The sequence below is a fragment of the Scyliorhinus canicula genome, chromosome 15 (genome assembly GCF_902713615.1).
Source record: "Scyliorhinus canicula chromosome 15, sScyCan1.1, whole genome shotgun sequence".
In the NCBI taxonomy this organism is placed as follows: Eukaryota; Metazoa; Chordata; class Chondrichthyes; order Carcharhiniformes; family Scyliorhinidae; genus Scyliorhinus; species Scyliorhinus canicula.
This window is the reverse complement of record NC_052160.1, coordinates 65,886,755-65,901,102: the sequence shown is the minus strand read 5'-3', so window position 1 is coordinate 65,901,102 and position 14,348 is coordinate 65,886,755. Positions and strand designations below refer to the sequence as shown.

Here is a 14,348-nt window from a genome sequence, read left to right as displayed (position 1 = left end):
AATGAAAGCTGTAGGAAAATTCAGGACATGGGAAAAAAAAATCAGCCTCTTCAATGAGTTAATGGACAGCGTTGGGCCGCTGAATATGTTTTTAAAAGCTAGAACTCATACACACCATTTATCCTCAGCTTCACCACAGTATCACCTTTGTTAGCAGTTTATTAAGAAATAGCTCAGCCGTATAGGTGCAATGATATACTTATTATACTTCTCGGTATTTGTGATAGAACGGTACTTTTTGCATCTTAACTTTCAATAAAGGTAGCTATATTTGCATAGTGATTAAATGATCTGTGGAAAAAGTTGATAATTTTTACTTAACTTTATTACAATTAATTGCCTAATCTTGAACCATATAGGTCATTTAAATGCAATCACATTTGTTCCAACCATTAGGTCCTGTCCAAGTTACTGTTGAATGAGAAATGCAAGTTCAAAAGTGTGGAGCATTTAGTACTTTAATAATTTTATGTGGAACGCACCAGCCAGTTGGACATTGTCTGCCTTGCATGGAAAGGCTTATACAGTACACCTTTGACCACAAGTCCAGCCGGCAGCTGTGCACACACCGAATACTCGAGGCTCTGTGGGAAAAGTTGGTGGATCCTGTTGCATGGTACAAAGAACAATACAGCACAGAAACAGGCCCTTCGGCCCTCCAAGACTGTACCCGTCATGTTACCACCCTTGGCCAAAACCCTCAGCACTTCCTAGTGCCGTATCCCTCTATACCTATCCTATCCATGTGTTTGTTGAGATGCCTTTTGAACGCCGTTAATGTATCTGCTTCCATATTAACGGCATTCAAAAGGCATCTCGACAACCCCACTCGGAGGATGGGGTTTCCGATCATGTCCGCCCCAAGGTCGGAAATTTCCACCCAAGGTCAATGGACCTTTAAATGGTCTGTCATATTTTCCGTCCTGCCCACGACGATTCCCGCAGCGAGCGGTATCGGAAGATTTACCCGAGGCTCACCCTCTCCACATGCTGCAATTGTGGTGTCTGCGATGGAAAAGAGACCATCACCTACCTCCTCCTTCATAAACGTGTCTTTCCAAAGTAGGTCGGGACAGAGGTACAGTGGCCCATCCCGAGCAGCTCTGTAAAGCAGCTCTGTAAAGTCTTCCCGAAACCTGTTGGCCTTTGAGGGCAATGAGCTGTTGACAGCCAAGAGTTGCAGGCTAGCACTTTCCCAGGTCCAGCACAAAAGCTTGAGGCAGCTGCTGCAAAGACTCAATGAGGAAAGGTCACCGTCCAAGGCTCTCCAACTATAACATACCGAGGGACTGGAAACCACAAAAAGCCCCTTGGGCAGTATGTACCAGAGAATGTTTGACATGATACATGAATGGACATTGTAAATATCACCTGTAATGGAAAGTGTAATGAGGCATCTCATACGGTATTGAAAGAAATTGAGCTGTGTGGCACTTTCTGTAATATCAAATTTGAACGGTTATGTAATATATCTTTCCAAATTGTATGAATGAAATATATTTCTGGAAAAACAATGTAATCTGCTCTCTGCTGGCTTTATTCAACCAACAAACATCTTGATTTTCTTTCTTCCCCTGGATGTAAAACAAAGTTCAAAACCTTTGGGCTGGATTCTCCAGTCCCCCAGCCGCGAGTTCCTCAGCGGTGCACCGTACACTGGTGGCGGCATTCTCTCTTCCTGACGTTTGTTGAAGAGATTTCCCATTGAAGACATCCCACGCCGTCGGGAAACCCATGGGTAGGGGTGCGCTGCTGGTGGGAAAAGACAATCTCAATGGCCGGAGAATTCCGGCCTTTGTGTCTTCAGTTGGGAAAAGGCTCATCCTTTCAAGTTCTCAGTTATTCCACTGGGAGCGTTATACCGAGAGAGAGAATGGGGGTGGGTGGGTTTAACACGTTCAACATTCTAAAGCTTTCTGAAAACTCACAAGTAATGTTGGAATGAGCAGCGTATTGATAATACAAATCGGCTTTATCAAACAGGGTGAGATTCCATGCTCTCAGTAACAGGGAAGCAAATTACCTGATCATCCACTTTGTGCGCAATGATGGAGGCTCCTTCATCAAGTTCCAACTCATTGATGGGGCGGATTCGCAGAGCCACCTGCAAACATTCAAGTAGACCGTACTGTTCACAAATTCATATTGTAGTGAGAACTCTATATAGTGTCCAACTGCAATTCTATATAGTTGCAGGCGAGGTGATTGCCAGGTTCTAGAGATTAGCTCCAGTAACAAATACACAAATCTGGTTTCACTGGGAACAGATATGTGCTGTAATTTTCCAAGTTCTTTGGAGAGGGCTGGGAGGTAGGAAGTCTGAAAAAATGGCACGAGGATGGTGTGCCCAATTCCTTCTTGCTGCCATGCCATTTTGCCAATGGTGGGAAAGCTGCCCAAAGCACAACTATGCCACTGAGGGGGCCAATTAAGGACCACTTCCAGATTGTGCAGTCATTCTATGCATATTGGGAGGGCCAGTGATCCGAGAGGGAGGTCTCCTTTCTGGGCACTCTTTGGCCCACTCAGGAGCCCCCCGGTGGCACTGGTGGCTCTCAAGGCAACAGTGCCCCCTTTCCCCCCCCAATTCCTGCTGCTAAACCCCCAACTCAAAGTGCCAGAACCTTACTGAGTGGCCCCACCATGCCCAGACTATGGCTCATCTGCCTTCAGGCTGCACAGCAATTTATGCACCCTCATCCGCCCAGTGCAAGCCCAGTAATGGCCACCGCTAAGTGGTGGCCCAGCCGAGGCTATTCAGCTCAAGATTGGCTGGCAGCACTTGGGGAAGGCTGCTCTCCTCAATCGACAGCAGTCAATCTATTGGCTGCTGCCACCGCCTCTCCCCCCCACTCTCACCCCCGGTCCCAGCAGTGGGACTCTGCCACTCATGGTTTTCATACTGTAGACTGTGACGAATACAATTATCTAAAAATTAAACAGCTTGGTGTTTTGTGGGACTATATAATGACACCTCTCAAATCTCCTGGACATTGCAATTATAAATCTTACTGAACAATTACGAAATCAAACCAAATATTAAATAAGAGCAAAAAAGTTAGCAAGCACCAACTGGTTGCTGATTATATTCATTTATCAGCACGCTGTTCCTTTTATATCTAATTAACAAAGTGTGGACATATTTACTTTCACAACATTAAGACTAAAACAGTAATAAGAAGGTTATTTGAGGACGCCTTACTCGGGGTTGCGAGTTTCAGTTGTGGGACTTCATGTGACTGAACAGGTTGATTCTCAACCCGCAATTCTTTCAGAACATCTTTGATCCAGAGGGCAGGAATTCCTTCCCTCCTCTGCTGCCGCTTTGCTTCATCAATTAGATATCGGGACTCAAATCGTGATCCAAGTTACATAGAACGGTGCTATGTCTTTTCGTCCGACGTCATTTCGTCCAACGACACTTCGTCCACGTCTTTTTGTCCAACGTCTTTTTGTCCGCCCGTCTTTTGGTCCAACGTCACTTCGTCCAATTATCCAATTACAAATAGTTTAATTTAGTTTTTCAATGTTACTGCTCAAGGATCCTCTCCACCTTTTTCGCCTCTTGAAGTTGAGTTCTGCATTTGTGCTGCTTGATCTCCAGACATTATTAAGATAAGCTGCAGGATATTCACCCATGTATGCTCCAGCGTGATGAGAGCCATTGTATCTGATGGAATATTTGATCATTTCAGACCTGTAATGTCAGAAGCCACTGCCAACCCTAATCACTCGACGAAAATCGAGTTTAAATCTGCTTCTTTCAGAACTGCACTCATTGTCTAAATCCAAATAGACTCCCACTTATATCTGTGTCTGTCGGAATTGTAGAATATCAAATCATCTTGTCCTCTCCCCATGATTCTCTCTCGGGTACAGTTCTGGAAATGTAACTTTTAGGGTATTTCGGGAATTTACCATTTACATCAATTTTAAGTAATTTCGGGAATTTTAAGTAATTAGTAAACTTTTAGATTTTTTAACTGCATTTTTAGATTTTTTAACTTTTTAACTGCATTTTTCAACTTGCATTTTACTTGCATTTTATCAATTACTTGCATTTTAGCAAGTAAATTAACGGAGTTAATTTGTAATTGGATAATTGGACGAAGTGACGTTGGACCAAAAGACGGGCGGACAAAAAGACGTTGGACCAAAAGACGTGGACGAAGTGTCGTTGGACGAAGTGACGTCGGACGAAAAGACGCGACACGACATAGAACATACAGTGCGGAAGGAGGCCATTCAGCCCATCGAGTCTGCACCGACCCACCTAAGCCCTCACTTCCACCCTATCCCCGTAACTCAATAACCCCTTGTATCCTTTTTGGACATAAGGGCAATTTAGCATGGCCAATCCACCTAACCTGCACATCTTTGGACTGTGGGAGGAAACCGGAGCACCCGGAGGGAACCCACGCAGACACGGGGAGAACGTGCAAACTCCGCACAGTGATCCAGTGGGGAATCGAACCTGGGATCCTGGCACTGTGAAGCCACAGTGCTATCCACTTGTGCTCCCGTGCTTCCCACATAAATTTAGGGTCCCCAATTCATTGGGTTTTTTTAAGGAGCAATTTAGCACGGTCAATCCACCTACCCTGCACATCTTTGGGTTGCGGGGGTGAAACCCACGCAAACACGGGGAGAATGTGCAAACTCCACACGGACAGTGACCCAGAGCCGGGATTGAACCTGGGACCTCGGCGCCGTGAGGCAGCAAAGCTAACCACTGCGCCACCGTGCTGCCCAAGTTGATGGACAAGTTGTTGCCATTCTGAATGATTGATAGCTAGCTCCTCCCAATCATTTAAGCAATGCTGCTGTACTTCAGTGTGTTTTTGAAGCGTTTGCTTACTCCTCTCCAGAATGTTGGCTATCGTTGAACGTTGAGGAAACAAGGTCTGGTGGGGGAGGGATAGTCTTTGCTACATTATCCAGTCCATCCAAGTTAAATTTGCTGGAGCTTTACCTGAATATTAATGGAGTTGGTTTCAAGAAAGACATCAGAATTTGTTGAGTGGTCCTCCCCACTGAATCCGGAGAATATGATAAAGACATAGAAACATAGAAAATAGGAGCAGGAGGAAGCCATTTTGTCCTTTGAGCCTGTTATGCCATTCATTATGATTATGGCTGATCATCCAACTCAATAGTGAGATCCCGCCTCCCCATTACCCCTCCCATTGGGAGTCAATGTACATCACATCTACAGCATTGCCCTTATCACCCTCTCTATTACCCCTTCAAAAAACTCCAGCAATGTTAGCTGAACACAATTTTCCCTCCAGAAATCCATGCTGGTTTTCCTTAATTGTCTTGCATTGGTCCATTTTCACAGTAACTTAATTGAAGCCTACTTGTGACAATGAAGTTATTTTCATTTTTCATTTTCATTAGACTACTGATTCATGTCTCAAATTATTGTTTCTAGAAGTTTCACCACCACTGATGTTAAGCTGACTGGCCTATGGTTTCTGGGCTTATCATTACACCCTTTTTTTGAACAAGGTGTAATGCAATTCTCCTGTCCTCTGGCACCATCTCTGAGTGTAAGGAAAATGGAAGAATTATGGTCAGTCCCCCCGCAATTTACAATCTTACTTCCCAAGGTATCCTTAGATGTATCTCGTCTGGTTCTAGTGCCTTATCAACTTTAAGTACAGATACAGACATTGCTGATGGAATTTCTCTAGCATTGTCATGTGTCGCTGATACAGAGTCTTGGCCACATGGCAGTACAGAAATGTGGTGACAATGTCTGCTCCGTATGCTGGGACTTCCGCTGATGCGCCAAGATCTTTCTTTGCCAAACACTATCCTCCGAACAGATCACAATGGTTTCAAGTTTTCCTTTCAGTCTGCCAATTCTGTGGCCATCTTGCTATTGTCCCTTTTATTCCGTGAGCTATAACTTTGTTGGTTGTCAAATACTCACTAATGTATGTAGTTTGTAGAAGACTGAGTTGGTGCAGCCGATCCAGTGTTTAATCTCCTTGTCAATGATGGTCTGTTGGGAGAGGTGCCAAGGAATGGGAAGTGTTCAACATATTCCAGAGTTTCCCCTTCAACATATCTGGGAAATGGAATATCTGGCTGAGCAGGTGCAGGTTGCTACTTGAGATGAGTGTGAAAAAGAGATTGGCAACTAGCAAAACAGGGAATCCCAAAGTCTTCTCTCGGCGTATAAATGGTAAAATGGTGGGAAAAGGAGTAGGGTTGATGGGCGGAAGGGCCTCTTCTGTACTGTATGATTCTAGGGCTGATTAGGAACCAAAAGGGGGATTCACACATGGAGACAGGGGGCGGAGCTGAGGTATTAAGTGAATATTTTGCATCTGCCTTTCCAGAGGCCATGGTGAAAGATGAGGTAATTCAGACACTAGATAAATTAACAATTGAAAAGGAGACGACATTGAATAAGCCAGTTTTGAAAATGGGTTCGCGACCCTGGAGTGGGTTGCAGAATGTTGAAAATGGGTCGCCAAAAATGATCCCCAGCATGTCACTGTTTAGATCCCCCCCTATTCCGGCCCTGGGTCAATGTCCGTGTGGAGTTTCCATTCTCCCGTGTCTGCATGGGTTTCGCCCCCACAACACAAAAGATGTGCAGGGTAGGTGGATTGGCCACACTAAATTGCCCCTTAATTGGAAAAAAGTAATTGGGTACCCTAAATTTATATTTTAAAAAATCCTCCCCTCTCCCTGAGGAGTCTGTATCTGTCAATCTTCGCCTGTCCCTGAGGAGTCTGTACCTGTCAGCCCTCCCCTCCCCCGGGAGAGTCAGTATTTGTCAATCCTCCCCTCCCCCTGAGGAGCTGGATGAACTTCGGATCATTCGGGAGGCAGAGGTGGTCATAGATAGAAGCTTCAGTGAGGTAGTTACGCCAAAGAATAAAGATAGATGGGTGACGGTGAGAGGGGCTGGGGGGAAGCAGTCAGTACAGGGATCCCCTGTGGTAGTTCCCCTTAGTAACAGGTATACCGCTTTGGATACTGTTGGGGGGGGGACTTACCAGGGGTCAGCCATGGGGTACAGGTCTCTCGCACAGAGTCTGTCCCTGTTGCTCAGAAGGGAAGGGGGAGAGGAGAAGAACATTAGTCATTGGAGACTCCATAGTTAGGGGGACAGATAGGAGATTCTGTGGGAACGAGAGACTCGCGGTTGGTGTGTTGCCTCCCAGGTGCCAGGGTCCGCGATGTCTCGGATCGTGTTTTCGGGATCCTTAAGGGGGAGGGGGAGCAGCCCCAAGTCGTGGTCCACATAGGTACCAACGACATAGGTAGGAAAAGGGATAGGGACGTAAGGCAGGAATTCAGGGAGCTAGGGTAGAAACTTAGATCCAGGACAAACAGAGTTATTATTTCTGGGTTGTTACCCGTGCCACGTGCTAGCGAGTCGAGGAATAGGGAGAGAGAGCAGTTGAACACGTGGCTGCAGGGATGGTGCTGGAGGGAGGTTTCAGATTCCTGGACAATTGGGGCTCATTCTGGGGTAGGTGGGACCTCTACAAACGGGATGGTGTACACATGGACCAGAGGGGTACTAATATCCTGGGGAGGAGGTTTGCTAATGCTCTTCGGGAGGGTTTAAACTAGTTCAGCAGGGGATTGGGAAGCTGAATTGTAGCTCCAGTACACAAGAAGTTGAGAGTAGTGAGGTCATGAGTAAGGTTTCAAAGTTGCAGGAGTGTACCGGCAGGAAGGAAGGTGGTTTAAAGTGCATCTACTTCAATGCCAGGAGCATCCGGAATAAGGTGGGTGAGCTTGCGGCATGGGTTGGTACCTGGGACTTCTATGTTGTGGTCATTTCAGAGACATGGATAGAGCAGGGCGAGGAATGGTTGTTGCAGGTGCCGGGGTGTAGATATTTCAGTAAGCTCAGGGAAGGTGGCAAGAGAGGGGGAGGGGTGGTATTGTTAGTCAAGGACAGTATTACGGTGGCTGAGAGGACATTTGATGAGGACTCGAATACTGAGGTAGTATGGGCTGAGTTAAGAAAAAGGAAAGGAGAGGTCACCCTGTTAGGGGTTTTCTATAGGCCTCCGAAAAGTTCCAGAGATGTAGAGGAAAGGATTGCAAAGATGATTCTGGATAGGAGCGAAAGAAACAGGGTAGTTGTTATGGGGGACTTTAACTTTCCAAATATTGACTGGAAACACTATAGTTCGAGTGCTTTAGATGGGTCCGTTTTTGTCCAATGTGTGCAGGAGAGTTTCCTGACGCAGTATGTAGATAGGCCAACGAGAGGCGAGGCCGTATTGGATTTGGTACTGGGTAATGAACCAGGACCGGTGTCAGATTTGGAGGTAGGTGAGCACTTTGGTGATAGTGACCACAATTCAATTACGTTTACTTTAGTGATGGAAAGGGATAGGTATATACCGCAAGGCAAGAGTCATATCTGGGGAAAAGGCAATTATGCGATGAGGCAAGACTTAGGATGCATCGGCTGAAGAGGAAAACTGCAGGGGATGGGCACAATGGAAATGTGGAGCATGTTCAAGGAACAGCTACTGCGTGTCCTTGATAAGTATGTACCTGTTAGGCAGGGAGGAAGTGGTCGAGCGAGGGAACCATGGTTTACTAAAGCAGTTGAAACACTTGTCAAGAGGAAGAAGGAGGCTTATGTAAAGCTGAGACGTGATGGTTCAGTTAGGGCGCTTGAGAGTTGCAAGTTAGCAAGGAAGGCTCTAAAGAGAGAGCTAAGAAGAGCCAGGAGAGGACATGAGAAGTCTTTGGCAGGTAGGATCAAGGATAATCCTAAAGCTTTCTATAGATATGCCAGGAATAAAAGAATGACTGGGGTAAGAGTAGGGCCAGTCAAGGACAGTAGTGGGAAGTTGTGCGTGGAGTCCGAGGAGATAGGAGAGGTGCTAAATGAGTATTTTTCGTCTGTATTCACACAGGAAAAAGACAATGTTGTCTAGGAGAATACTGAGATACAGACTACTAGGCTAGAAGGGCTTGAGGTGCAGAAGGAGGAGGTGTTAGCAATTCTGGAAAGTGTGAAAATAGATAAGTCCCCTGGGCTGGATGGGATTTATCCTAGGATTCTCTGGGAAACTAGGGAGGAGATTGCTGAGCCTTTGGCTTTGATCTTTAAGTCATCTTTGTCTACAGGAATAGTGCCAGAAGACTGGAGGATAGCAAATGTTGTCCCCTTGTTCAAGAAGGGGAGTAGAGATAACCCCGGTAACTATAGACCAGTGAGCCGTACTTCTGTTGTGGGAAAAGTCTTGGAAAGGTTTATAAGAGATAGGATGTATAATCATCTGGAAAGGAATAATTTGATTAGAGATTGTCAACATGGTTTTGTGAAGGGTAGGTCGTGCCTCACAAACCTTATTGAGTTCTTCGAGAAGGTAACCAAACAGGTGGATGAGGGTAAAGCAGTTGATGTGGTGTATATGGATTTCAGTAAAGCGTTTGATAAGGTTACCCACGGTAGGCTATTGCAGAAAATACAGAGGCATGGGATTCAGGGTGATTTAGCAGTTTGGATCAGAAATGGGCTCGCTGATAGAAGACAAAGGGTGGTGGTTGATGGGAAATGTTCAGACTGGTGTCAAGTTACTAGTGGTGTACCACAAGGATCTGTTTTGGGGCCGCTACTGTTTGTCATTTTTATAAATGACCTGGAGGAAGGCGTAGAAGGATAGTGCAGAAGGATGTTACAAGTTACAGAGGGACATAGGTAAGCTGCAGAGCTGGGCTGACAGGTGGAAAATGGGGTTTAATGCAGAAAAGTGTGAGGTGATTCATTTTGGAAGGAATAACAGGAAGACAGAGTACTGGGCTAATGGTAAGATTCTTGGTAGTGTGGACGAGCAGAGAGATCTCGTTGTCCATGTCCATCGATCCCTGAAAGTTGCCACCCAGGTTGAGAGGGTTGTTAAGAAGGCTTACAGTGTGTTAGCTTTTATTGGTAAAGGAATTGAGTTTCGGAGCCATGAGGTCATGTTGCAGTTGTACAAAACTCTGGTGCGGCCACATTTGGAGTACTGAGTGCAGTTCTGGTCGCCGCATTGTAGGAAGGATGTGGAAGCATTGGAAAGGGTACAGAGGAGTTTTACAAGGATGTTGCCTGGTATGGAGGGAAGATCTTACGAGGAAAGGCTAAAGGACTTGAGGCTGTTTTCGTTAGAGAGAAGAAGGTTAAGAGGTGACTTAATTGAGGCATACAAGATGATCAGAGGATTAGATAGGGTGGACATTGAGAGCCTTTATCCTCAGATGGTGATGTCCAGCACGAGGGGACATAGGTTTAAATTGAGGGGAGATAGATATAGGACAGATGTCAGAGGTAGGTTCTTTACTCAGAAAGTAGTAAGGGCGTGGAATGCCCTGCCTGCAACAGTAGTGGACTCGCCAACACTAAACTCATTCATATGGTCATTCGATAGGCATATGGACGATAAGGGAATAGTGTAGATGGGCTTTAGAGGGGTTTCACAGGTCGGCGCAACATCGAGGGCCGAAGGGCCTGTACTGCGCTGTAATGTTCTATGAGTCTATGAGTCTACCCTACACACGCAGTTGAGGTTGCAATGCATGCTTCCCCACTCCCCAGGCCCTAACTGATGAAATACTGCATTGAACAAATTTTTCCTGAGTGTTGTTGCCATTGGCATTACTGCTCCAATTGAAGACATTCTGCCCAACGTTCTGCCTTCCTCATACTCTGTTGTGAAAGCAAAAAGCAGCTAATTGATGAAGGGCAGTAGGCTCAGAGTGTCTCCTCTGTTCTCTTGCTTGTCCCCACCCCATTAAAACACGCAGGGACTAAATCTTCGGAACTTAAACTCACCCAGGATGACTCCGCATTTTGTTGACAATTTTCTCTCTTGCTCTTCAAAATTGTGAGTAGACAAACCAAATGGAATCATGAACTTGGGCTAGCTTGTTGCTCCTCTTCGTATGAGAAAAGATTGGGTTGAATGGGCCTGCATTTGGTGCAATTTAGAAGAATGAGAGCGGATCTAATTGCAACATAAAATTCTGACAAGGCTGGACAGATTGGTGGCAGGGATGTTGTTTCCATTGGCTGAAGGGTCTAGAACAAGTCGTCACAGTCTCAGGATACAGGGTAGGCCTTTTAAGTTTGAGAGGAGAAACCTCTTCACTCAGAGGGTGGTGAACTTGTGGAATTCTCGGCCACAGACGGCTATGGAGGCCAAGTTACTGAATATATTTATGAAGGAAATAGATAGTCTTCTAAAGGTGTCAAGGGATATAGGGTAAGCACAGGAGCACAGTATTGAGATAGAGAATCATCCATGATGATAATGAATGGTTGAGCAGGCTCATTTTCACTCATAGAATTATAGAATTTATAGTGCAGAAGGAGGCCTTTCGGCCCACCGAGTCTGCACCAGCCCTTGGAAAGAGTACTTAATCCCACACCTCCACCCTAGCCCCATAACCCAGTAACACTACCTAACCTTTTGGATGCTAAGGGGTAATTTAGCATGGCCAATCCACCTAATGTGCTCATCTTTGGACTGCGGGAGGGGGCGCACCCGGAGGAAAGCCACACAGACTCAGGGAGAAAGTGCAAACTCCACACAAACAGTCACCCAAAGCTGGAATTGAATCCTGGTCCCTGGAGCTGTGAGGCAGCAGTGCTAACCGATGTGCCACCGTGCCACTCCTATTTGTGACAGGGGTAAATGGCCTACTCCTGTTCCTATTTTCTATGTAAACAGTTGGCAGAGAGAAGAGGTACATCAGTACTGAGTGGATCCCAACCCACTTCCCTAATCCATTCCATTATCCAGTGGAAAGTGTGCAAAACATTTTAATAATGCACAAATCAACAGCCGTTATTATAAATACAATGGCAGTGAATCTTCACCACGGATATGCCAACGTGGGCCTTGTGAACATTTTCCACACTATGAGTCCCTGACCTTGCCCCACCGCTCTGCAGGGAACTGCAAAGCACAGAAAACAAGGCTAAAAGGAAATTTAAAGGGACAGCCATCTCTTGGATGTCTGCTGACAGATTGAGACGAACAAAGAGGCAGGGGTTGCATTTCTGACCAGTTTCCATGGTCATCATGCAGGATATGAGGGGAGCCAAGAGAACAGGGGGGAAAATAGATTGGAAAGAGGAACTCATGCCCTCCATAAAATATGTATGTGTAGAATCCCAGCTAACAAAAAAGTATTGACATGCACCGAGGTATTAGAATGAGAGACTGCTACTATACTCTTCTGTCATGGAATATTTTGGGAGGGGGCAGTTTTAGACATGAGGCCCACAGGACTGCAGTGTTGACTGTCCTGGATGTGTACTTCAACTGAGGTGATTTAGTAACCTAAAATGTGTGATTGAAAGCTGCAGAAAAATTGATTTAATACTACATTGATATTGTAGCCCTCGGCACACAAGCACACCAAGAGTTTAAATCTAGCAAACAAGCCAAATTTTACAGCAACCACTTGCATTATTATAATGTAGCAATATGCTGCAAGAGCATAATTTGACAAAAATTGACACTGAACCAATAAGGCAGACATTTGGACAGCGAATCATTGGTCAAAGTAGGAGGTTTTAAGCTGCTTTTTTGAGGAGAGAGGTGGAGGGACAAAGAGCAAAGAGGGCTCTAGACAAATGAAGGCACACTTTCTAATGGCAGATGAAGGAAATGTGGGAGGAACACAGAATTCTTGGAGGGTTGGAGGAAGTTCCAGGGATAGGGAGAGGTGAGGTGAGGGAGAACTCGGCTGAGTTCACGACGGTCTCGGAGGCCGCTCCTCGCACCCTAATCATCCCCCCCCCCCCCCCCCAGGGGGCTAGGAGCGGCGCTCCGTAACTCTCGGCCGCCGGCGTCAAGGCAGCACGCTGAGAATGATGCGACAGCGGTGCCTAAGTGATGTCAGCCGCGCATGCGCAGGTTGGCCGGCTCCAACCCGCGCATGCACAGCTGACGTCACGATGGCTGACGGCTCCAACCTGCGCATGTGCGGTTGCCGTCTTCCCCTACGCTGCCCCGCAAGACGTGGCAGCTTGATCATGTGGGGCGGTGGAGGGGAATGAGTGCGTCGCTTGGAGACGCCGGCCCGACGATCGGTGGGCACCGATCGCGGGGCAGTCCCCTCCCGAGCACTGCCGTGGTGCTCACTCCCCTCTCAGCTCCCCACAAACCACAAACGAGCATTTGGCGCCCATGTTCACGACGGCAGCGACCAGGGGCGCGATTCTCTGCTCCCAACGCCGGGTGGGAGAATCGCGGGGGGGGCTGGGCGACTCGCGACACGCTCCCCTGGCACCTCCCGCGAGTCTCCCACCCCCCCGCTTGGATGAATCACCGCTCGTCGTTTTTCACGGCGACCGGCGATTCTCCGGCCCGAATGGGCCGAGCGGCCTGACGCTCCCGACCGGTTCACGACGGTGGCAACCACACCTGGTCGCTACCGTCGTGAACATGGGCGCCAAATGCTCGTTTGTGGCTTGTGGGGGGCGGAGAGGGGAGTGAACATCACGGCGTGCTCGGGAGGGGACTGGTCCACGATCGGTGCCGACCGATCGTCGGGCCAGCGTCTCCAAGCGACGCACTCTTTCCCCTCCGCCGCCCCGCAAGATCAAACCGCCACGTCTTGCGGGACAGCGGACGGGAAGACGGCAACCGCGCATGCGCGGGTTGGACCCGGCCAACCTGCGCATGCGCGGCTAACGTCACTTAGGCGCCGCCGTCGTGTCATTCTCGGTGCGCTGCCTTGACGCAAGCGTCAAGGCCCGGCGGCCGAGAGTTACGGAGCGCCGCTCCTAGCCCCCTGGGGGTGGGGTGAATAGGGTGCGAGGAGCGGCCTCCGAAGCCGTCGCGAAACTCGGCCGAGTTAACGACGGCATTCCCGATTCCGCATGGGAGCGGAGAATTCCGCCCCAGGTGTGGTTGCCGCCGTCGTGAACCGGTCGGGAACGTCAGGCCGTTCGGCCCATCCGGGCCGGCGAACCACCGGTCGCCGTGAAAAACGGCGAGTGGCGATTCATCCGAGCGGGGGGTGGGAGAATCGCGAGGGATGCCAGGGGGGCGTGTCGTGAGTCGCCCCATCCCCCCACGATTCTCCTACCCGGCGTGGGGAGCAGAGAATCACGCCCTAGGTATTTTCTAAAACACCTGAGCACCTTGGATGAGCTCAATAAACTGCAGTCAACAGGCTTGTAATATTTAAACACAAGTAACCTTTTATTATATACAGCATTATAATTAAACTGACAAAAATGTAACTATCTAATATCTGATTCCCAACTACCGCCCCCGCCATCTCTCTACACACACCCTCAGACAAACTACACAAACAGAAATGGGTGGTTGAGAAGTAAAATAAATATTAATAAA

General features: G+C 47.6%; 1 protein-coding gene across 4 annotated transcripts in view; it reads right to left on the bottom strand.

Annotated features, from left to right (window-relative positions):
* The window catches only part of si:dkey-26i13.8 (kinesin-like protein KIF19), a 243,236-nt gene that overhangs the window by 209,331 nt on the left and 19,557 nt on the right, over positions 1 to 14,348 (bottom strand). For all 4 annotated transcript variants that reach the window (XM_038820811.1, XM_038820813.1, XM_038820812.1 and 1 more), the window contains exon 2: positions 2,024 to 2,104. In XM_038820811.1, coding sequence (XP_038676739.1) covers positions 2,024 to 2,104 — 81 coding nt within the window. The remainder of the gene's footprint in view (positions 1 to 2,023; positions 2,105 to 14,348) is intronic.